The sequence below is a fragment of the Drosophila kikkawai genome, chromosome 2R, assembly GCF_030179895.1.
Source record: "Drosophila kikkawai strain 14028-0561.14 chromosome 2R, DkikHiC1v2, whole genome shotgun sequence".
Lineage (NCBI taxonomy): Eukaryota > Metazoa > Arthropoda > Insecta > Diptera > Drosophilidae > Drosophila > Drosophila kikkawai.
This window is the reverse complement of record NC_091729.1, coordinates 4,531,216-4,555,593: the sequence shown is the minus strand read 5'-3', so window position 1 is coordinate 4,555,593 and position 24,378 is coordinate 4,531,216. Positions and strand designations below refer to the sequence as shown.

Genomic DNA, 24,378 nt, shown 5'->3' with positions numbered 1-24,378 from the left:
ACCTATTATTTTGTCCAGCCAAAATTTGTGAATTTAACTATAAAATATTTTTTTTATTTATTAGAGTTTGTGAAGCTGTTTTTAGTTTTTGAATGTAGACAAATATTATGAGTTATGAAAAAAACTTGATTTGTTAAGATTTATAAAGAAATTAATTAGAAATTAAACGTTAAAAAACAAAAAAAAAACAAGAAAGGAAGCTAACTTCGGCACGCCGAAGTTTGTATACCCTTGCAGATTGGTTTTCATATTTATATTATCAATTATAATGCCGAAAACACTAAACAGAGTTTCATAATATTTTACCTATACTTATTATGTTTACAGTTTGACAGTTACAGTTATACATTCCCAGCTTTACATTTTCTCTACATCTACGGATCGCTTCTATGGCAGCTATATGATATAGTTGTCCGATTTTCATAAAATTTATACCAAAATTCTGAAATAATACCAGATGCTCATGTCATAAAGATTAAAATACGTTGAAAAACAACGAAGCTATAATTATTTTCGATTAATTTCCCGATCGTTCCTATGGCAGCTATAAGATATAGTGGTCCGATTTTCATAAAATTTTTAACGAAATTCTGGAATAATATAAAATGAATATATCTCAAAAATGATGCAATAATATTGAAAAACAGCCAAGTTATAATTTTTTTCTAAAAATTTATCGAACATTTGTATGGCAGCTATATGATATAGTCGTCCGATCCGGCCCGTTCCGACATATATAGCAGTGAGAGTATGTAGAAGACTATATGCAAAGTTTCATTCAGATAGCTTTAAAACTGAGGGACTAGTTTGCGTAGAAACGGACAGACGGACAGACGGACGGACAGACGGACGGACAGACGGACGGACAGACGGATGGACAGACGGACATGGCTAGATCGACTCGGCTGTTGATGCTGATCAAGAATATATATACTTTATAGGGTCAGAAACGTCTCCTTCACTGCGTTGCAAACTTCTGACTGAAATTATAATACCCTGCAAGGGTATAAAAACTCACACCTATTATTTTGTCCATATGTGTATATAGATGGTAAATAACTACCCATCAGACAAAGAGCGGCCTCAGTGCGGAGGGATCCGAGAAATGTCCGCTAAAAATATTAAATACGGACAAAGAATCGGAGTTTCCGCATTAGGTTCGGGGATTGCTCAAAAACGGACGCGCAAACGGACGAAAAGCAAAACTGTTTCGTTCCTCGTGAATGTACCAAAAGCGTATTGTTAACGGACACTGTGCACACGTACAGTGTGCGGCCAAATAGCGGACTTACCGCAATAGGTTTGCCGACAACGTATACTGAATCGGGCGAACACTGGGAATCTTGTCATCAACGAAATTTCTAGAACTCGGTGAACGGTTCTTCTCCTTCCTTCTTTTGTCGCTTGCCTGTTTTTTGTTATTTTGCTGCAAATTAGCAAGAGGCAAACACTAAATGGAGGGAGAGGAGTTATTATTGCATCATCTTTCAACACTTTTGGTTTGAGGAATTTATACCGTCGCGACTCTTTTCCTTTTGACCGACGACAAGACGCACGTGTTTTCAACGGTAAATGTTAAATTTATATTGATTAATATGTACAATCTCTTACTAATCAACTAATATTGACTAGATTTATATTTATTTATTTATATTTTTTCGGCAATGCTGGCGATACTTAATTTCCAACGAAGTGGCGCGCCAATCCTACTGGTGTGAGACAAAGTCCAAATTGTGCATTCAAGAGATGCTTATAACGTCATCCGTCAAAGGTATGTATATTTTTCGTATATTTTTTAATACTTATATACTTATAATAATTTATATTTTTTACAGCCGCTTTTATGAACAAATTTGTGTTGGAGGACACAGATTTCGATAGAGTGACACAAAAATCAGCATGCACAGAACGGTTTGTATTAGTATTAAGTTTTATTAGTCTTAAGAAAATAAGCAAACCTTAAGTAAAATGTTTATTTTTTAAGTTAAATAATGATAAATAATAAATAATGATAAACATAAATAAATGTATGTTTCATTTACATTTAAAAAAAAAAGAAATTCTAAAAAAAAATTGAATTGGAAAGAGATATTAAAAATGTATATCAAACGTATCGTCAAACGACCGCAAACGGTACTTTTTCGGGTATCGGTGAAGGACTGTAAGCGGTAAATTTTCCGGTATCACCACATTTCCGCAAACGGTACTTTTTCGGGTATCGTCAAAAATCTGCAAACAGTACTTTTTCCGGTATCGCCACAGGTCCGCAAGCTGTAATTTTTCGGGTTCCGAAAATGAGAGGTTTGCTGCCACAAAACCCCAGGACAGATAATTTACTTTCTTATCGATCTTGAGCCTAAAATTTGACGTTTTGTCCGTTTGAGATCCGCAAAACCGTTTTAAAAATTTTTTACGAAGTTTTTGTCTGCTTGGTAAGTAAATAATTTCGCATACCCAGCAGACAAAAACTTCGAAAAAAATATTGCACATATTAATCAATTTAAATTTAACACCTACCGTTGAAAACACGTGCGTCTTGTAAAAAATTGTTAACTCACGTCCGCACAACTTTCCGGTGAAAAGGAAAAGAGTTGCGACGGTTTAAATTCCTCAAACCAAAAGAGTTAAAAGATGATGCAATAATATCTTCTCTCCCTACATTTAGTATTTGCCTCTCGCTCATTGGCAGCGAGATAACAAAAAAACAGGCAAGCGACAAAAGAAGGAAAAGAACCGGCCGCCCACTATACGTTTCAGTGTCCGTTAAGAAAACGTTTTCGGCATATTCACGAGGAACGCCACAGTTTTGCTTTTCGTCTGTTTGCACGTCCGTTTTTGAGCTTTCCCCGAACCTAATGCGGAAACTCCGATTATTTGTCCGTATTTAATATTTTTAGCGAACATTTCTCGGATCCATCCGCACTGAGACCGCTCTTTGTCTGCTGGGTAAATAAATCCCTATACATAAATAAATACTTTTCTAAATACTAAGACATCTCTGCCCATCCTTCCGACTAATCTTACCTTTATTTCTACATTTTCCAGGGGAAGTTGGAGCCGATCAACCACCGGTGGACTCCGGGCCAGATTTCCTGCGTCTTCAATTCTACCTGAGTCGTCCCTACTCCAGCCGTTCGTCAACTGGACAACTTTAAGCTATGCTGAATGTCGGCAGTAAAAGACATCGGCCTTCTGAAGTATCCCGTAGGATTTTCCTTCACGAATGTGACTTGAGGTTTAACTTGTGGTGGTCGTGCAGCGTACACTGAATCCTGTCGGTCACGATCCCACCTCCAAGATAAATCCAAAAGCCCCATCCACCAAGGATCTGCACAAATCACATAAATAATATGGAAACAAAAGACTTATGGTTTATATAAATAAAAACAAAGTATCTCTATCTGATATATCACAGTTTTTTAATGACAAGTTTCTCGCATGCTCTTGCACGGCTCTGTGGCCAGAGGGGTGCAAATCAGTCGTTCTCACGCCCCGATGTCAACACCTTGCCACAGCAGAACCCTTGCGAACTGTGCCTGGGAGCGATTGTCCGTCCTACTGCGGAGCAAGCCTTCCGTCCTGACAGAAAAAAAAATTATTTAACAACAGTCCCCAAGTCCTCGGTGAAGTTGCAGACCGTAAAATAGGCCTCGCAAGCTTATTTTGATAGGGCGCCATATTGCAACGGAATTGCCTTTTTTTTTACGGATAAGGCTGGGCTAGCTCAGGATGCCCAGGGCGGATTCTACCCGATGCATTTCCTACATAGGGCCCCTACTGGAAATCCAAAAGAAACTACAAATGTGGGTCTATTCGATAATTTTAAGTTCCATTTCATTTTTCTTGAAAAAATGTACAGCACCTGTTTTGCACAAATCCCGAACCCTGTTTTTCTGAGACAAGGAGGACAAGACACCAAGGACACACGTACTTGAATTTAATTGAGAAAAAAGCCACAAATTATGCTTGCAACATGGCACCGGAAGGGGATCCCTCCATTAGGAAAACCCGCAGTCACATGGGAAAGTGCTAACACTTGGTAGAAGCCCACCACTTTAGGCGGACCGGGATCAGAGCCAACAATCGCCCACCGAAATCCACTACCGCCCTCCAGGAAGAGACTCACCGGGTTTGTCATCCAATGCGAGAAAGGCGCTGAGTGGTTGGAAACGGAGTGCGGCTGCTGACTGGATGCCGGTTTTAATCACCCCGTTGGACAAGAATAATTAAGCTGTGTGCCAGTGATTTATTTCGGCCGCACAGCCGGCTGGGCTGCATTAACCCGGTTACGCGCAATGCATCGCTGATTGCTCCGTCCGCAAAAATACAGTGTCCAGCAAAGGCTACGGTCAAATACATCCTGCCCAAAAAGCCGAAGGAGCAGGCGGCAATGCAGGCCTAAGGAGGCAGGCCCTCCCTTAAAAGCGAAAAAGACCAATAAAGCCGCAAAAGTCAGTGACAAACGACATTTGACCGTGGCACTCATTGACAGAAGCAACGAGACCGGCAAGATTATCGAGGCGCGTTGTAAGACTGTGCATGCGCGGCTTGTTCCGTCATTGTTTTCACGGATGGAGGAAAACCACGAAGCTCCCAAGCCCACCTTTGATGATGCTAAAAAAGTGTCTGGCGCAAGCGGTCTGCCAGTTGGAGGCGCTGTGGGAGGGAGCCAAGCAGGAGGTTGTGGACCGGGAGCTAATCCCATTAATTCTTAAGGGAAGGTACTCTTTCCCATCGCAATCCAAAGGGACCTGGGGCTGAAGCTGATGGAGTGTCAGAATCCGGACATCCCAACCGCGGACTGGAAGGTTCTGCACGTTTCGACCCCATTACCCAAGGATGGGGCAAAGTGCCCGATGAGGAAGAAGACGGTGACCTGACTGTAGTAGTCAACCCGTCGTATGGAGGTGAGTTTAGTACCCATGCGATCAGCGTGCTGCAGCTCAACTTTCATAAAAGTAAGGTTGCGTCGGAGAGACTCCTCATAGCCATGGAGCACGGATCCACCGACAAAGATTTGGTTCAGGAGCCGTGGATCGCCTCAGGCAATGCCTTCGACCTACTAACGATTTGCTCCATCCACCAACAGTAAGCAAAAACAGAACAGCCGTACTTGTATGCGGGTCTACACGCTAACCTAATGTTTCATTATAGTTTTGATGTGGTGACTGTGGTGATGCCAGAGAGCGGATAAAGCGCCTTTTGGCGCTTATACTGGCATGACACTGCCGCATTAATTAGAGACTTCATTAAAGATTTGACAGCGCTATAGCGTTTTACACAAGTGCGAGCAAGACGACTATATGGCGCTCTAATGCATTAGAATAATGCATTAGCTACTTCATTGCCGCGATAATCGATAGATCTACATATAATATACTAGATACTCGATAACAAAATACGGGTTTAATGAAGAAAATTGTAATTGAAAAATGTATTAGCCAGCTCATTGACAGTATGGTCTCACAATGAGAATTTTATTTTTATATCATTTCGCTTGTTTTTTGAACTGAAAATATATTAGAAAATTAGCAAAAATAATATGTTTTGCGGTAGCAAGGTTCTTGCGCTGTAAAATTAATTAAAATGATTTTTTTTGTAATAATTAAAAAAATTTTAAGCATTGTAGGTTAAAAACATAAATTTAAAGGATTCTGCATTTATTTATGCAATAATACTGTTTGTATGAGTGTTTGTTAGTGTGAGTAGGCTTCGATGCCTGGCAAAATAGCACATAAACTAATTGCCTTGTTTGTGTCGCACCCAGCACTTGAACTAGGTGGACTGCAGTTGGAGGAGTAAAGATCTCTTTGAATTGCAGATGATTACTGACTTTATTGATTCAAACTTAACGATATTTATAGCTAACAAAGTGCTTGCATTTACGAATATTAATAATAAAGAATAATGTAGGTTGCTAGTGCATGCGGAAACAAATATGCTTCTGGTTACAAATATTGATGTGCAAGAATAATGTAGGTTGTAATGGTATATGCAGAATGAGGCTATTGCTCCATCCCACTTCATCGCGTCAGCAGAATCTACATATGCGCTTGACCTGGTAATCGATACTTTATTTTGGCAGCATATGAGAGTGCTGCGACTGACGAATTACATATTATGTATTGTTATGATTATGAATTATATATATATTGCAGCGACTGAACATTCTCCCGGCCGTTGAACGGGTGTTCAACCTTCAGTAATGTCGAACGAAAAGCTCCGTGGGGTAGGTTCGGGTGCTGGCTGGTCACTTGTTGTCCGGGGATTGGGGCCGCATTGTGGTGTTCTCCAATTGCCTCGTCGATATCGTAGACTCAGGGTCACGATCAGTAGTATTGATATTGATAGTGCCACATAGGCGGCTACTTGATGATGGTGTACAACGCTGACTTGATTTTCGTACTTCGCATCTTTTAGTTTGGCCAGTTGTTGTTGTAGGGCATCTAGTTCGCGTAATTCGGCGTCGGCTGTCTTGGTCGTCGATTCTACGCCTGGTTTCGGTGTCTCTTCTATGTTTATCTTGGTGATGTTGCCAAAACGAACATATGCTGCTTTTGTCTCGCTGCGGCTTGTGCTAAATGTACTAACGCTGATTTTTGAGTTGCGTGCCGTACAACCTGCGGCGAGTGATAGTAAGCCTGTTCCTTCCATTTGTACTGTGGAGGGAACTCCCGTGCACACCGCCTGCAGTTCGATCGGACTGTGGGTTGCAAACATCCATCTGTTTCGTTGATGTGTTGCTGACCATATTAAATCGGACTTCGAGTTAGCAGTCTCACATTCCGTTTCAGTCTTGTTATTGAACAACTGAAATTCACATCGATTATCTACGCTAAACGTAGCTTGATGATTGACGCATATGTGTTCATCCTTTGGCAATTGTAGACATTGATCAAACTCGTCAGTAGTTAGTCCCATGAATTGATCTCTATGGGCATTGACAGTTATGATCCTTGTTTTGAGCTTGAATTCATGCCAGCTTCCTGCCTTCCATGCAGGGATGGGGATGACGCTGAAAACTTCTTGCTGCGCTGTGGATACTAATGGCAGCGTTATTTTGAAGATGACATGGTCAGTGGTTGTTGTTCCCTCGGCATGCATGATTCGATAGAGTTGTATTACGTCATTTGAAGAGACTGGCAGCTGTTGATCCGGTGGGATGTGCTCCCTAATCTGATCAAGTTGATCCCTTAATTGTTGGGGAGAAACTAGCATGGGGCTAATTGTTCGGTGGCGAATGTCGGTAAGAACGTTGGTTATCTCATTTTGCATTCGCTGCATTCCATTTGCCAGTAGAGTGAGCTGGGCTGTCAGGATCATGTATGCTTGTTGCAGATAGTTGCCTTGATATTTTCCTCGTTCTCTGGTGAGAGCATCTATTTGTCGTTCTATGTTTCGTATGCGGTCGTTGATAGCTGAATTGCCTTTCCTTACCACATTTATAGTGGAATCCAAGATTGATGTTTGGTTCTTCAGTAGCATCATTAAGACGTCCTCGTTTGATTTGACATCGTTTATGACCTTGGACATATCTTCAGCATATTTGGAATCCAGCACGCCAAATAATGAGTTCGCCACATTTCCGACTATATCTAGCGGTGATCTTCGCTGCCGTGAGTGATTAATAAGCTCATTTCCGGCTTGTAATTCGGCATGTACGTGTTGAAAGTGCGCGTATATAGAGTTACATGCATTGACATTCTGTAATTCTGAACACTTGTGCTTGAGTTCAGTTATCCCGGCAGCCAATACTCTCATGTCACTCCAATATGGTTGCAAGTCGTAATATACAATGATGGTCCAGTCTGAAATAGCCATTCTAGAGGTCCCGATTCTTTCATAGAACAGTCCTGGCTGATTTGTGAAATGCGTGACCTTTGTTTGTTGTCCCAACGCTAGTGGCAGAACGAGTAACATTGCCAGCAGGGTTGGAAGGATCGAAGGTGATATCTTCCTCCTCTGTGTAGGCATTTCATCCTTTGCCGTTGTATCTTCGATGGAACTGCGCGGACGTTTAACGGCTGTTTCTTCTTTTAACAGTGGCGCGAGACGAGTTACTGACCGTTTGAAGATCCCAGATGCAGTCTTTACATCTACTACTCGGACATGGTCGTCCTTACCGGGATATGTCTTCACTATTCGTCCCATTGGCCAACTCATCACAGGCACGTTGTCTTCCTTGACTAGCACAAGTAGTCCCTCTTTCACGTTTTGTGATGCGGTTTTCCACTTGTTGCGCATTTGAAGCTCTTGTAGATACTCCATAGACCATTGGTCCCAGAACATTTGTTTTAATCTGGACACTAATTCCCATCTTTTCACCAACGTTTTCCCTGGTGAGGCTAGATTTGCATCGGGAGCGGCGGTCAACGGTTCACCAATCAAAAAATGGCCAGGAGTCAGAGCTGATGTATCTGTTGGATCAGATGACATTGGTGTCAGCGGTCGGGAATTGAGGATTGCTTCGACTTCCACGATTACGGTGTTAAGCTCCTCAAATGTTAATGACGCTGTGGCTGTGACTGATACTAGAAGCCGCTTCGCAGATTTCACCGCAGCTTCCCAAAGCCCGCCAAATGATGGTGCTCGGGGCGGTATGAACTTAAACTCCACTTGCTTTTTATTGCAATGGTTTATAATCTGTTCTTGAGCCTTGTCGGTGAATATAGCTCCCTCTAGGGCCTTCAATTGATTATTGGCACCGACAAAGTTTGTTGCGTTGTCACAGTGAATAGTCTGACATTTTCCGCGTCGACCCAAAAATCGTCGAAGAGCAGCTAAAAATGCATCTGTTGTCAAGTCACTTACTAACTCCAGATGAACTGCCTTTGTTGCAAAACAGCAGAAGACTGCAATGTATGCCTTATCAGGTCTTTTTCCACGTAGTTTGTGATGAATCCAAATCGGTCCACAGTAGTCAACACCAGAGTTAAAGAATGGCCGAGCTTGTGTTACTCGGTCAGCTGGTAGGTTGCCCATGATTTGTTGCATCAACTTGGGCCGTGCCTTTGTACATCTGACACAGCTGTGAATTATGCTTCTTGCCATTGTTTTATCATTGAGAATCCAATATTGTTGTCTGGCAATGGCTCTTAGAGCTTGAGCCCCGCAATGCATGTTCTCTTCATGCATCTCTCGCAGTAGCATTTTCACCAGTGGATCGTTGTATGGAAGCAAAATTTGATGCTTCGCGCTATATGGAAGGCTAGATTCTTCTAATCTACCTCCGACTCTGATCAGTCCGTCGTTTCCGATTATAGGACATAGGGAGACAATCGAGCTCTTTTTGTCCAATGTTTTGTGGATTCGGAGTTGTTTGTATTCAGCACTAAAATCAATTTGCTGGATAGTTCGCAGGATGATGGTCCTTGCATTGGTTAACTCACCGACACACAATGTAGTTGTGGGTGATCTGTTTTTTTTGTTACAGAACCGCATCATATATGCTACAATACGTTGTAGCTTATTGAAGGAGTTGCTGTGGTTGCACTTGTAGAGTACACTGCCAATTTCATTTTGACATGTGGGCACGCTTATGTGATTGAGCCTGCGTTCTAGATCGCTGGGGGTGGTAGTTGGTACCTGAGCCCACTTGTCGCGAGAGCCATGTAGAAATAGAGGTCCATATAGCCATAGATTGTGTTCTGCTAACTTGCTGGCGGCAATTCCTCTTGATAGTACATCTGCTGGGTTGTTAGCTGATGACACGTGACGCCACTGAGATTGGTCTGAAACAGCTTGGATTTTTGCGATTCGATTTGCCACAAACGTGTGATATGATGATGCTGATGCGTTTATCCAGGACAGCACCACAGTCGAATCTGACCATAAGTATCCAGGTACCTTATCGTTTGGTATGCGTAAATCCTTCCTCACCCTGTGGGTTAGCTCTGCTCCCAATACTGCGGCGCATAGTTCCAGGCGAGGCAGCGTCTCTTTTGCTGTCGGCGCTACTCTTGACTTTGAGCACAGTAGCCGAACAGACACTTGATTGTTCTTATATGTGGCTCGGACATAGATTGCTGCTCCGTATGCCCGCTCTGACGCATCGACAAACGTGTGAATTTCCTGATTAATGGGCACCTTTCCGTCAAAGATGTGCCGTGGAATTTGCAAATTGTTCAATGCTTGTAGATCAGCACGATAATTTTTCCACTCAGTTTGCAGCAGTTGAGGAAGCTCGTCGTCCCAGCCCATCTTCAGCTCCCACAGGCCTTGCATGAATATCTTAGCCTTTACCACAACAGGAGCGAATAGTCCTAGTGGATCGAAAATTTGTGATGCCTCCGAGCTCACCACTCGTTTGGTGATGGTTGACGCTTCACTTTTTTGGGATCGCCCACATAGCTGATCCTTATTTGGTACCCAGATCAAACCCAATGTTTTCACACTGTAGTGTTGAAGGGTTTCGTCTAATTTGACGTGGTTGACTATGTCTTCCTTTGGAATTTGTGCAAGAACTTCGTCATTGTTGGAGCACCACTTTCGGAGCTTGAATCCGGCTGGTAGCAGTATTTTGTTTAGCTCTTGTTGAATCTGAACTGCTTCTGGGATGCTATTTGCTCCTGTTAGACAGTCGTCTACATAAAAATCATGCTTGAGCACGGCTGCTCCAAGCGGTAAATTCCTTTTGGTTTTCTCAGCCAAGTAATCCAAGCATTTTGTAGCTAGGAATGGAGCTGATGTTGTACCGTATGTTACGGTTTTAAGTCGATAATACTTGAGTTCGTCTGATGGATTCTTTCGCCAGACGATTAATTGATAAAATTGATTATCAGGATGTATCCATACCTGGCGATACATTTTCTCTATATCGGCTGTGAACACGTACTTGTGAGTGCGGAACCGCAGTAAAATTGCAAACAGTTCGCTCTGTACGGTGGGTCCAGCATACAAAATATCATTTAACGACTTGTTGCTGGTGGTCTTGCAGGAAGCGTCGAACACTACCCGTAGTTTTGTAGTGCTGCTTTCGGGTTTTAGCACACAGTGGTGCGGAATAAAGTAGTGATCCGTAGGTATTCTTGTGGGAGGCACTTCTTTCATGTGTCCAAGGCTTTCATACTCGTCCATAAACTCTACGTAACCCTTCCAGACTTCAGGTGTTGTTCTGCGCTCTAGTGCCAGAAACCTGTTAGTTGCAGTTTTCTGCGATGCCCCCAGGGTTGATGATTGCTCCGAAAAGGGCAGCTTTACTATGAACCTTCCATCTGCTGCGAATTGGAGATTTCCTAGGAAGTGTCTTTCGCAATGAGCCTCTATCGGTGATTTTGGTTTCTCTTCCGTTTCTAGGTTTTCCAAAGTCCAGAAACGTTCCAAAAGCGTGTCGATTTGGTCCTCTGTGGTTACAGGCGCGCAAATTGCTGCTTGGTTGTTTTCTGCAGATACTTTCCCGGCGACAATCCAACCAAGTTTAGTATTCTGTAGGACCGGGCCGCCTGGTTTTAACATCATCTGGTTTGGCAGTAGTAACGAATAGTAGTGCTCAGCTCCGATAAGCATGTCAATTTTTCCTGGCTTATCAAAGTTTGCATCTGCCAAAGCGATGTTTTGAGGGAGTCGTAGATTTGTTGGATCTAGCTGATGAGCCGGTTGATCGGCTATAATGTGTGGTAACACGAAAGCCTCGACTTGCTGAGTAAAGTCGTTATGCATTGATTTCATTTGCACATTTACTCTAGCTCGACTAGTCTTAGGATTGCCTCCAATACCTTCGATACGTAATGAACTACCGTGGAGCCTTAATGATAGCTTTGAAGCCATTCGTTCAGAGATCAAGTTTATTTGTGATCCTGAATCAAGCAGAGCTCTGAAAGTGGCCACCTGACCATTGCTTGCTTTTACTGATACCTTGACTGTGGCCAGCAGATTGTAACTCTTGTTACTTGCTGCCCCTACAGAAGGTGATTGTGGTTCAGTTGCTGCACCTGATGACGTTTCAAGATGCAGCAGTGTATGGTGTTTTTTATCGCATTTAAAACACAAACGGCCTCGGCATTCCTTTGCCTTGTGGTCGCTGCTGAAGCAGTTGACACACATTCGTTGTTTTTGTACCCAATTGAGTCGTTCGGGTATTGGTTTATTGCGGAAGTCATCACATTTGTATAGCCAATGATTCCGTTTGCAAAATGGGCAGCTTGGTAATTTTCCAGCGCTGGCAGAAGTGCATGTTGGCCCCTTCTGATCCCTTTTTGCTTGTTGACTTCTTTTTCCTGTTCCCAGTACGCGAATTCTCTGGTCGAGGATGTTAAGTATTGTGTCGAGACCTTGCAGTTGTCGAGAACCATCCAACGACTGTTCGTACAAGGCTCTATTAGTAAAATCCAATTTTTGCTTGATGATAGCAATCAATATTGTATCCCAGCTGGATACATCGATTCCTAGTCCCCTTAATGATGCCAGGGACTCGATAGTTGTTATATACAACTCTTTCAGTGATTTCGGATCGTCACTATTTGTGTGGTGTTGCAAGAGCCGATTAAGAATCGTGTCGTCTACGTGTCGGGGATTGTTGTATTCATCAACCAATATGCCCCATGCGCTTGCGTAATTTTCTTCTTTTAGATCGATGTGTCTTATCAATCTCTCTGCCTCTCCAGTTACGGTGGTTTTTAGATACCACATTTTCCGTACTGTCGGCATGTTGGTGTCATGGACCATGCATTTGAATAAATCAAAAAACTGCGTCCATTTGAGTAGATCCCCATCGAATTTGGGGATGCTAACTCTGGGCAAGTGTACATCTTCATTGCTCGATGCATTAGTTTTTGCCCCTAACACCTTTTGGATATCCCTTTCCAGTCGGAGAAATGACTGCATGTCGTATCCTCCCCTGACCGGGTCTTCGTGTTCTTCATGAACAGCGAAGTGGATCTCCTGAACTTGTGACCATAGTGATTTTATCAAATCACTTGTAATGGTTTTTCCAGTCTCTGAAAATTCTTTCAGAGCCCGATGGATAGAGTCTGATATGGCTCTTTGTCGGCGACATGCCGACATGAGTTTGCCCACAGGCTGCTGTATGCTTGCAGGGTCTGCGTTTCCTTGGGCATGGCTCGTAGTTTGAGCCATTGCGTCAGTTATGGCGCTTCGATACTTGTCGCATGAGTCACGACAGTCTTTGTAAAAGTTTAGATATTCCGAGGTTCTATATTTCTCCAGAACATTACGGTCATTTTCCGCAAATCGATTCCACGCTTCATCGATTGCGGCCAACTTAGATTGAAAGTATGTTGGGTTTTGTTTCCTCTCCGCAGAATCTTTCTTGAAATTGCGGATCAGTTTTGAGATCTCTTGACTGATCTCTTCCTGCAAGTCTAACGCCTCTGTGGCTGCTCGCTCCTCCATGCTAGTCATGTTGAAAAGTGCTATATTCTTGACCCGTTGGGAGTGTTTTATTCGCTTTTTAAGCTGGATACGCTCCTTTTCGCAACCGCTTGTGGTCTAAAAAATTAGCACTTGTTCAATTGACTTGGAGAACACACTAGACTCTGAGTTCTAGTGGAAGGATTCAAAGGATGCCCAGGATTGTTCCAAGAGTTGGGGAACTTGACTCGTGGGACTTGAATTGTCCTTAGGACTTGATCGTCAGGACCTGAATTGTCCTTAGGATTTGATTGTTAAGATGTGAATTGTCGTCAGGACGTGAATTGTCGTCAGGACGTGAATTTTCGGCAGGACGTCAGGACGTGAATTGTCGGCAGGACGTGAACTGTCGGGGTCACCAAATGTTTGTATGAGTGTTTGTTAGTGTGAGTAGGCTTCGATGCCTGGCAAAATAGCACATAAACTAATTGCCTTGTTTGTGTCGCACCCAGCACTTGAACTAGGTGGACTGCAGTTGGAGGAGTAAAGATCTCTTTGAATTGCAGATGATTACTGACTTTATTGATTCAAACTTAACGATATTTATAGCTAACAAAGTGCTTGCATTTACGAATATTAATAATAAAGAATAATGTAGGTTGCTAGTGCATGCGGAAACAAATATGCTTCTGGTTACAAATATTGATGTGCAAGAATAATGTAGGTTGTAATGGTATATGCAGAATGAGGCTATTGCTCCATCCCACTTCATCGCGTCAGCAGAATCTACATATGCGCTTGACCTGGTAATCGATACTTTATTTTGGCAGCATATGAGAGTGCTGCGACTGACGAATTACATATTATGTATTGTTATGATTATGAATTATATATATATTGCAGCGACTGAACAAATACTTCGACGAGGAATTCAGAAATTCATAATAATACGCCGCGAAAGGCGGCCGTTTTTTTTGTTTACCTTTTACGGTCGGTGTGACCGTAGTCGTATTACCAAAATAATCCAAGCAAAATTCAAGCAAAATTACACAAAATTACACATATAGTTGACTCTTTCAAGGTTCTAATGAAGTAGCTAATTAATGAAAACTGCATTACTGTATCATATGGGCATTACTACATGGCACACGACAGGACGGCCCCACCAGAAGAACTTATGAGCTTGGTAGAACCCAACCCGAAGGACCAGCAACTGCTCGTGGGTGCAGGCGCCAACGCGCACCACTGAGCCCCGACATAAGCGACAGAGGTGAGTCCCTCTTAGACTTTATACTCTCAACCAAACTGAGTATAGCAAACGTGGGGGAGGAACACGCCTTTGTAGGTCCCACCTCCTCAAACGTGCTAGATCTTAGGCCGCCCGCACACTGGCGGCGGAAAGCGGAGCTGAGAGCGGAGCTGATAAGCGAGCTGATAATTTTGTGCAAATTTCTAAGCTCAGCTCCGCTCTCAGTGTGCGCGCTCTCATACAAGTAGTGTGTTTGTTTCAAAGAGCTGATAAGCCGTCAGCCGTCAGCTCCGCTTTCCGCCGCCAGTGTGCGCGCGGCCTTACTTCTGTAAGGGGGCAAGGTACTTTGGTATCAGAATGGAGAGTCCTTGAGCGACCATCCTTCTCAGATCATAAGTACATATGGTTCCAATACGCATTCGAACACTCCCCAAAACAATCAGGAACCCCCGGAATACTAACGGTGGAAAAGCTGCTGCACTTATACATCAAGAACGATGTAGGGAGACTACTGTCGACCAACCAGCATGCCTACACAAAGGGGAAATCAGTGGTGACGGTACTACATTCGTTGGTAGCCACCATTGAGAGAGCCCTAAACAATAAGGAATATGCACTTGGAGTGTTCGTGGGCATATCCGGGGCATTCAACAATGTTATCACGGTCGCTATAATGGATCCCCTTGTGGATAAGATATCTTCTATGTTGCCGGCGGGTACAATCAGATTGGGGCACCGCTTCCATGATGAGAGGAGCGCACAGAGGCACGCCGCAAGGTATGGTTCTGTCGCCCCTCCTATGGAATCTGGTGGTAGACGACCTAATCAAGTGATTCGAGAGGAAAGCACCAAAGATAACAGCTTATGCGGATGACATACGCATAATTATTACGGGAGTCTGTCCATCAACCCTCAGCTCGATCATGGAAACAACGCTCAGGGAGATATGTGAGTGGGGGGAGAAGGTAGGACTCAATATCAATGCGGATAAGACGGACCTTATTCTCGTCATCAAGAGATACAAGGTGCCGCAAAGGATCCCCCCGAAAAGTAAAAAAACCAGGCTGACCCCGAAATCACAAGTCAAATACCTCGGCATTGTACTTGACAGCAAGCTGACGTGGAAGGCCAATGTAGTAGAGAGGGTAAAAAAGGCCAGCAGGACATGGGGCCTCTCACCCGCTCTAATGCATTGGGTCTACATTAGTGCTGGAACAAACATCGATGTTTATTCGATACAATCGATGTTTCAATATATACACCGACGGCTCCAAGATGGAAGGAGGAGTTGGAGCGGGCATATACTGTTCAGACCCTGAAATGAGGCTGTCGTATAAGCAACCAAGCTACTGCAGTATATTCCAGGCGGAAGTATTCGCCATCAGGAAAGCAGCAGACCTTGCGCAGAGCATAAACCGTCCACATGAGGCAGTCAAGCGGCGATAAAATCCATGCAATCATCAGCGGTCAGTTCCAAAAATGTACTGGCAAGCAGGGAGTCACTAGATAGCCTAAGCACGACTAAGTCAGTGAGGATCTACTGGGTTCCCAGCCACCAAGGCATAGACGGTAACGAAACCGCGGACGAACTTGCAAAGGAAGGCGTTGGACTGGCGAGTGAAAGAACAAAAAACGTCCCTATTTCCCTAAGAACGCTCCAAAGCGAGCTAGAGAGACGGGCTGACGCAAGCGCAGTATATTCCAGGCGGAAGTATTCGCCATCAGGAAAGCAGCAGAGTTTGCGCAGAGCATAAACCGTCCACATGAGGCAGTCAAGCGGCGATAAAATCCATGCAATCATCAGCGGTCAGTTCCAAAAATGTACTGGCAAGCAGGGAGTCACTAGATAGCCTAAGCACGACTAAGTCAGTGAGGATCTACTGGGTTCCCAGCTACCAAGGCATAGACGGTAATGAAACCGCGGACGAACTTGCAAAGGAAGGCGTTGGACCGGCGAGTGAAATAACAGAAAACGTCCCTATCTCCCTAAGAACGCTCCAAAGCGAGCTGGAGAGACAGGCTGACGCAAGCGCAAAAAGCAGGTGGAGGAGTAATTCCGCAACCTGCAGAATATCAAAAATCATGTGCAAAGAGCACAACGAGAAACTCACTCACTTCGTGCTGCATCTTCCGCGGAAGGACTGCAGAATATTAGTGGGTATTTTAACAGATCACTGCCTGTATGCTGCACATGCAGTCAAGCTGGGTATTACCGACAACGCCAAGTGCCGGAAATGCGATGAATCCGAAGCAATCGAAACCTTGGAGCATCTCATTTGCAAATGTCCGGCCCTAACGAGGGCAAGAATGAGATACCTAGGCTATCCAGTTTTGGCATCGCTAGAAGATGCCTCCAAGAGAAAGCCAGGCGAACTCCTTGCATTTGCGAAAAACACCTTGATATTCAAGGATCTCGAAACCCGCATAAATAGTCTTTAGGTCCATCCAGGAGTTTCCCCGGATAGCTATGGGCCGTATTGGCCTATGTGTGGCCCCTCGAGGGCTGTCCGGACTAAGCTAACCTAACAACCCTATTAAATTTAAAAAAAAACTGGAATGCCACGAAGAAGCATGGACATTTTAGAGACGATTTGTTCACTTTTTTAAATTTTTGTTGTAATGATTATTTTTAATTTCGGCCTATGGGCGCAACCACTGTGTAATGGGTCCAGCATTTATATAGGACAAGGCATAAACGGAGATAATTGGTTCAATGGGCAATTTAAAGCATCTCTTATTTTCTTTTGTGCCGCAGCCACATTCGCTTCGATGTCGTAATCTGACTCGATTTGCTAGTCATCACAACTGTAGGACCATGCCTGTACATTTAAAATAGTTCTAGTAACACTGGTGTTGGTGTAACTACGGATTGCCACAGTCTAGCTGGGGACCTTAGATTGTTGTTGGAAAGCTGATAAATCTCTACGGTTTTAGCTAAGTTGGGAACGTACAGCTGTGTTCACGGAAATAGCAGTGCCCAACGACCTGCACGTTTAAGATCGGAAAATCCTGTTACAAACACTATTTTCATAAATTTTTTTTTCATAAAAGCTTAGTATATTTAATTATTAACAATACCACAATAATTTAATTTAGGTAACATAAACCCTTTAGAAGATATAGCTAATAACAACAAAAAAGGTCTATATTATGCCGTTCATTGAAATAGCAGTGAAAAACTAAAATTCTTCATAAATTTAAAAATATCGTATAAGAAACCTATTTCTTCTTAAATTCTAATTGACTATGATCTAATATTTTGTTAAATAGCCTTTAGAAGCTATCATAGCCTCATACCTTGGTGGCAAGGAGTCCACCAAGTCTTAGCAACGCTTGAGGGGATTATGGTCTCATTCCTCCTGCACAAATCGCCAAAGATGCGGCTTAGAAGTCGGAAACTTCTCTAATACGTAGCCCTTGATGTCCCCCATAAGTTTTCGATCGAATTTATATCCGGGGACTGTGCAGGCCATGGCATTGCATCCACTTTTCCATTAAGAACCCACTCCTTGGCCACCTTGCTGGTATGATTAGGGTCACTGTACTGCTGAAATGCGCAAATTAATGGAATATTTTCCTCAGGATACGGCTGCAAGACAGTTTTTAATATTTGGACATAAACATAATGGTCTTTGATCCCACAGATCATATATACGGGACCTAAAACGTTGTATGAAAAGTATACCCAAACCATGATTTTTAGGCCACCATGTTTACTGTCTTCAGCGTATGGTTTGGGGGGCACTATCTATTTGGAGGTCTTGTCTTGTCCTATTCCACCAAATAAAACCAGTTTGGAGTCATTTGTCCAAAGGATATTACGCCATTTGAATACTGGCAGTTCAAGTGGCTATTGGCGAACTCGGATCTTGCCTTGATATGCCTTTAACCAAGCAGTGACATTTTCCATGGACTTCGCGAATCTAAAATTTATTCAATAAGTCCCCGGCGAATGGTCCCATGACTGATTCCCATGCCAATTCCCGCTCATATATCCATAGAGGATGCAAAAGGACGAGCTTTGCTGAAGCGAAATACGCGTCGAGCCTGTATAATTGTGGTTTTGCGAATCGTACCTCGGTTTTTTTGGGTTCGGTTCATATTTTATGACTTATAAACTATTTTAAAAGAACAATTTGAAAGATTTAGAGACTCTTTACATGTTTTGCTCTTCTTTCTAGGCTAAGTAATCTGATACCTTTCTATCATGGAGCAGTGAGGTCCTGCGCCCACTAAAATAATTTTTTTTGCGTTGTAAAGGTGTATTATAGTATAAACTATAATAACGACCTTAATTAAAGTCATTTTTTACAAAATTAAAAGAAATTTCGGCACTTTTTGCGAAAGAAAATTAAAAACTGCTATTTCAGTGATCGGCCAAAACGAGCTGCATATGTGAAAAATATCAATAAAACATAAAAATAGAGCAAATCTAACGGAATTTTTTCTCGATTCTTATCTTTATGTTCCATTTTACAAAAACAATGTGCAATAGATCAGCTTTCAAAAAGGAATATGTACAAAAAAACGTTTTGAAGTTGTTCCTCTGTCGCACTGCTATTTCAGTGAACACAGCTGTATTACTCCCGTGACTAGGTTGTTGAATATTGACTATGACTGGTTTAACACCGGTTGTGGGCGGCTACTGCCCAGCAGAAGCGTCACGCACGCACGGAATTTTGGGAACGAATCGTACAGAGCACTTTTAAGATAGAAGAACGCGAAGATAAAAATGAAAATTTGTCCATATTTGATATATAAACGAATATAAATATATGGTCTTCTTATGTGACTATAACTTAAAGAGTAGTAAGTTAGTTAGTTAGTTACTTACTTTAATTCATTCCGCATCATACGGTATATATCATATTGATAATCTCCAGTGGCTGAAAAAAGGTCTTCATCACTGGACAAATCATTAAAATAGCAAGACTGGCCAATAGTTATTCTTGAAAGAGTGTAGTCAATAATAGATATTTTCACTCCTTTTGAAGGAAGTGTCAAGTCCTTGTTCTTAAATTTAAAATAAATATCTTTCTTGTCAGTATCTTTAATTAAAACGTTGCCCCAATGAAGGTCTCTGTGCTCAAATTGGCACTCTTCTTCCCCAATGGCCAGGGTTAATATAATCTAAAAAGAAAAACAAGTTCGAGTTTTACCTATCTGTGCAAATATATTATAATATATAATATTATAAGGAATTTACCTGTTGCAGCATAAAATAAGATTGTGCTGCATTGGTAAATGTAAAATTTGACATGTCGTTTCCCGCAAACTCCAATTCAAGAACTAAAAAAAGTTGTTTGTCTCCAAAAACTCGGGGATGTTCATTCTCAGAATTGTTTTTAGCGTCGTATTGTTCCCAAAGCTTTACCAAATGTTGTGGATATTTGCCGCTAACTAGTGTGGTCTATAAACAAAAAAATAAACAAAAAGTTAAATTAATTAATGTTAAAATGTTAATCAAAATGTTATTAATGCGTAAAATTGTTTTGTATACTATGAGTACTCTTAAAGCCAATATCATACACATCTATATATTTATCCATCTTCTATATAAAAGAACGTCATGTTAATAGACTTTTGGGGGTGGTAAGGGTGCATCCAGACCAAGGCAAGATCCGCATAGTTTTTGCTGATGTATATTCTTTGGCTTTACTGGTGCACCAAATCGGCTCGTAGGTGAATATCAATTTGAAAGACACCACCCTCTCCGCGGAGAGGGTCCTCCGCGTGGTACCTCCAGGAAAGGTAATACGGAACGGCTAATGCGAGCGGTATTTCCCGTGACTCCCACACCCGAAATCCTATGACTCCCAATCCTCACAGACACCCGGGCAAGTCTGGAAACGGCCTCCCATTAAATCAGGCGTGCAACGCAACCCGTGCCCTCTGACTATAAAGTTTGCATCTGAGGGGTTAATCCAACTGTGTCCTTAAGGAGCCATCCCAGGGTCGGGCAACAATTGTCGGAACTTGCCTTAGCTTGGCCCTCGTGCTCACCGCGTTCGCCTAATCGACCAACGCGGACGACAATGAACATGGAAAAAAAATCCGCTTCGGACCTCATGGGGAAGTAAAACCCCACTCCAAATGTAATCTATCCGAGATAGACAAAGATGATCTATTGCGATCGAAGGACGAGACATCTACTTCGGAGGGGAATGCCAAATCGAGCACCCCTCTAACGCTATAACCATCCAAAAGCAAAACCGAGGCAAATCATGGCAAGATTGAAAGGAAAGACGGAAGGACAAAGCCGCGGACCGACCAATAGGTTAAAGCGCAGGCTAGCAAGGCCAATTTCATTCTGGCTTAGATTGCATGAAGTGAAAAAGAGGGCAAAGCAGACCCGCACGACCTAGCAGACAAAGCTCGTTTTCAGGCAGTGGTAGGAGAGTACGAGCGAGACGAGAAGCCACAAGCGAAGCGCAACCGCTCACAGGAGGTAAATGAGAGCGCTCCGAAGAGAGCAAAGAACGTCAAGAGAACCCCGAGACCGACATAGTTCGTCACGCCGGCAAAGAAGTTCAGCGAGGTGGCTAGAGGCAGCCTTACCATGGCACTGATAGACGGGCACAATGATGATCGACGCCTTCTGTTGGGGAAATGGGTGGAGGTCGAGACCAATCTGGCGGAGATGGTGACAGACAAATTACTAACCAAGTCAACCGGTCGGACACCCTCGTTTGATTCCTCAGAAATGATTAGAGGGCACCGAGCGATCAGGTACGACGATTAGTCCCCAAGAGTCTTCCTGGAGAACTGCGTTGCTAAGTTTAGCAATGCATGGAAGGGAATCAGCATCAATCTCGTCCAGCTAGCCTCGTCGAAAGCGCTTTCTTCGATGGATCAGCAAATGTAGTGATTGAGAAAAATCGGAGAATCATCCCAATTAATAATGTTTTATATATCCTTGCGCAAAAATAAAATTTTTTTTTTCTTTTTTTTAGGCTTTGCTTTTATTTATTGAATCTTCTCATTTATGAGACTAACAATAAGTGTATCAAATCTTACAAAACTACCTAACTAGCAGTCATGAGACTGGTACAGAGTAAATGGCCCTGACTAATTATGGCTCGGTTGGATGGTCGTTACGTAGTAGACGGCTTCTTCTGGAAACTCGTATCAAGTCCCTTGCTAGAGGATTCGGATGGGCGGAGAGTTTTTCCTTGTAGGACGCTTTTTGTTTTTCTATTTCGTTCTTAACTGCAGGAATGCCGAGATCCCTGTGGATGTGTTCATTGCGAATATACCATGGTGCCCCAATGATAGTTCTCAAGATTTTTGATTGGGCGCGCTGAATGATGTCTAGATTGGTGCTGCACGCGTTCCCCCAGAGCTGGGAGCCATACGTCCATATTGGCTACAGTGTGGAGTTGTAGAGCAGGACCTTGTAGTCCAGACACAGGGGCGATCGGGAGCTTATGAGCCAGTGGAGGGCATGTTTGTCTGTTGAGAGTGAACGTTATGTGCTTACACTTTTGTTCATTTATTTTAATACGCCAATCAGATAGCCACATCTCGACTACCATGAGGTGGTTGGCGAGATACGACTCGAGGCATGAGGCCGTTGAGCCAGACGCGGTGGAATGCTTGAGAAACATCGAGAAATATCGCGCTGCAATATTCTCGATGCTCGAAGGCTGTGCGAATTTCTGATTCTGGAGTTCATTTATCATTTTTTGAGTTATTAGGTCATCGCCGGGAGCCTTTTTCGGCTTCAGTTCTCTAATGACCTTCGTGGTCTCGTTCGGACGAAATGATGCTGGAGTAGATTCCGTTTCATTTTGGATTTGCGGTAGTTCAAAATGGATTTGCAGTAGGGTTCGGCTGGAAAACGCCCTGGAGATGTGAGGCAAAAGTTTCGGCTCTGTCTTTGTCGCTGCGGGCCCAGCAACCGGATGACTTTCTTATCGGGGTGATGGTTTCAGTCGGAGAGCTTAAGTTTGGGTGAGCTCTCCATAAGGGATGCTTTGTGCTGGTTGGCGATAGTTTCTCAATATATCTTAATTGTGCATTTTCGGCATCTTGCTTCAGGGTCCGGCTTAGTTTGCGCGTGGCTTCATTTAGACGTTGCTTTGACGCTGCATGGCGATCTATTGGCTTGCCACGCCCGTCGCAGACGCCTCCTTTCTTGGATAAGCACAAGTACCTCTTCCAGAGTGGAGGTGGGGCAGTCGATGTCGGCTTCAGTATTGAGCTGGGGGGCTGGCTCAATGTAAGAACTCACGTACTTTTTGTATTTCATCCAATTTGTTCTGTGCGACGTCAGCCTGTAGGGGCGATCCGTAGTTTCTGGGCTTTGAAGGAGGGTTATCAACAGCGGCGAGTGATCTTTTGGACACACAAAATATCATTGCCAAAAGCTTTTCAACTGCGTCAGATGCGGCCTGCAACACGGTGTGGAGGCCTGCTTAAAGGATCTTCACCCAGTGAAGTGTGTAATCTGTGGCGGAGACCATACTGCTAGCTACAAAGACTGCCTCGTTTATCAGCAAGTTGCTAATCGACGGAAAAGTGTCACAACTCATCGCAGCACCGCTCCCCAACAGCCAGCTCATCCAATAGTTTGGTCTAACCTTGTTACTTCAAGCTCCTACGCTAACGCAGTTCGTGGGCAAGTTAGTCGCCCCCAGCACCATGCTCCTATGAATGCCCTGCAGAGTCAACAATTTCCCCCATTGGGCAGTTGCAATAGTAAGAAAAGTCAGCTACGCCACCAAAAGGTACCCCCTCGACAGCAGCAGCAGCAGCAGCAACAGCAGCAGCAGCAACAGCAGCAGCAGCACCATCAGCAGCAACAGCACCAGCCGCAGCGTTCACAACAACAACAACAGCAGCAGTCTTTCCCTCAACAACAGCGACGCAGCTCGCAGCAATCTTTCAACGACCATCAGTGGCAGCGCCAAGAGCAAATGTTCTTGCAATCGAACGAAAGAATTTCGGTCCTTGTCGCCCAGTTTGACAAATTATTCCAAATGATGGTGTCGATGATGGGTCTTGTCTCTAGACTCCTACCACAAACTTCTCCAGGAACTGCACAAGCAGTTGCTGGATTTTTCCCAGCTAATATAGTCCAACAATGAGTCAAATTGGCCTTAACATTGGTGTGTGGAACGCCGACGGACTTGCCAACAAAGCCCTTGAGCTGGAGCTCTTTGTGCAAAGTCATAATATTGATATTAAGCTGGTCAGTGAAACACACTTTTGCTCAAGGTCGTTCTACAAATTGCACGGGTACGATATCCATCAAGCTACTCATCCTGCCGATCGAAAACGCGGTGGCTCAGCAATTATTATAAAATCCTGTCTTCAATATTACCAGTTGTATAGTATGCAAAGTCCAAATTTACAATGTGTAGCAGTTAAAGTTAAAACTGATCATGGCGAAACTGCTATTGCATCCATCTATTGTCCACCAAATTTTCAATGTTCTGCTGACGACTTCGAAAAACTTTTTGACGATCTTGGAAGGAATTTCATCGTCGCAGATGACTGGAATGCTCATCATCGCCTTTGGGGGTCTCGAAACTCAACTACCCGCGGAAGAGCACTCGCCGACATAGTTCAAAGGTCTTATGTCCAGGTCCTTGCAACTATCCTCATAGCCAAAGAACTCCAACAGCTATTGACTTTGCTGTCTACAGTGGGATACGACCTGAGTGCCTCACCATCTCAGAAAGTTAGCTCTGATCACATCCCATTGATAAGTTAAGAGTTGCTGCGCAGAAAATTTGCCATAGGCATCGCATCCTGCCTCGAAATGCGAACCTTCCACGCTTCCAAGCTACAGTTAACCGGCTTGTTAACCTCAAAAT

General features: G+C 43.4%; 2 protein-coding genes across 3 annotated transcripts in view; one reads left to right on the top strand and one right to left on the bottom strand.

Annotated features, from left to right (window-relative positions):
• The window catches only part of Haspin (haspin), a 53,056-nt gene that overhangs the window by 20,560 nt on the left and 8,118 nt on the right, over positions 1–24,378 (bottom strand). Inside the window, exons 3-4 of one of the 2 annotated variants that reach the window (XM_041777430.2) lie at positions 19,764–19,967; positions 19,392–19,687 (exon numbers count right to left, since the gene is read on the bottom strand). In XM_041777430.2, coding sequence (XP_041633364.1) covers positions 19,392–19,687; positions 19,764–19,967 — 500 coding nt within the window. Of the gene's footprint in view, positions 1–19,391; positions 19,688–19,763; positions 19,968–24,378 lie in introns of those variants that run through there. The other variant, XM_041777431.2, reaches the window with a different exon arrangement.
• On the top strand, positions 1,746–4,402 carry LOC138927978 (uncharacterized). Its single transcript, XM_070283833.1, has 4 exons — positions 1,746–1,771; positions 1,836–1,911; positions 3,046–3,174; positions 4,264–4,402. The coding sequence occupies exons 1-4, from the start codon at positions 1,747–1,749 to the stop codon at positions 4,400–4,402; spliced, it is 369 nt and encodes a 122-aa protein (XP_070139934.1). The 5' UTR covers position 1,746.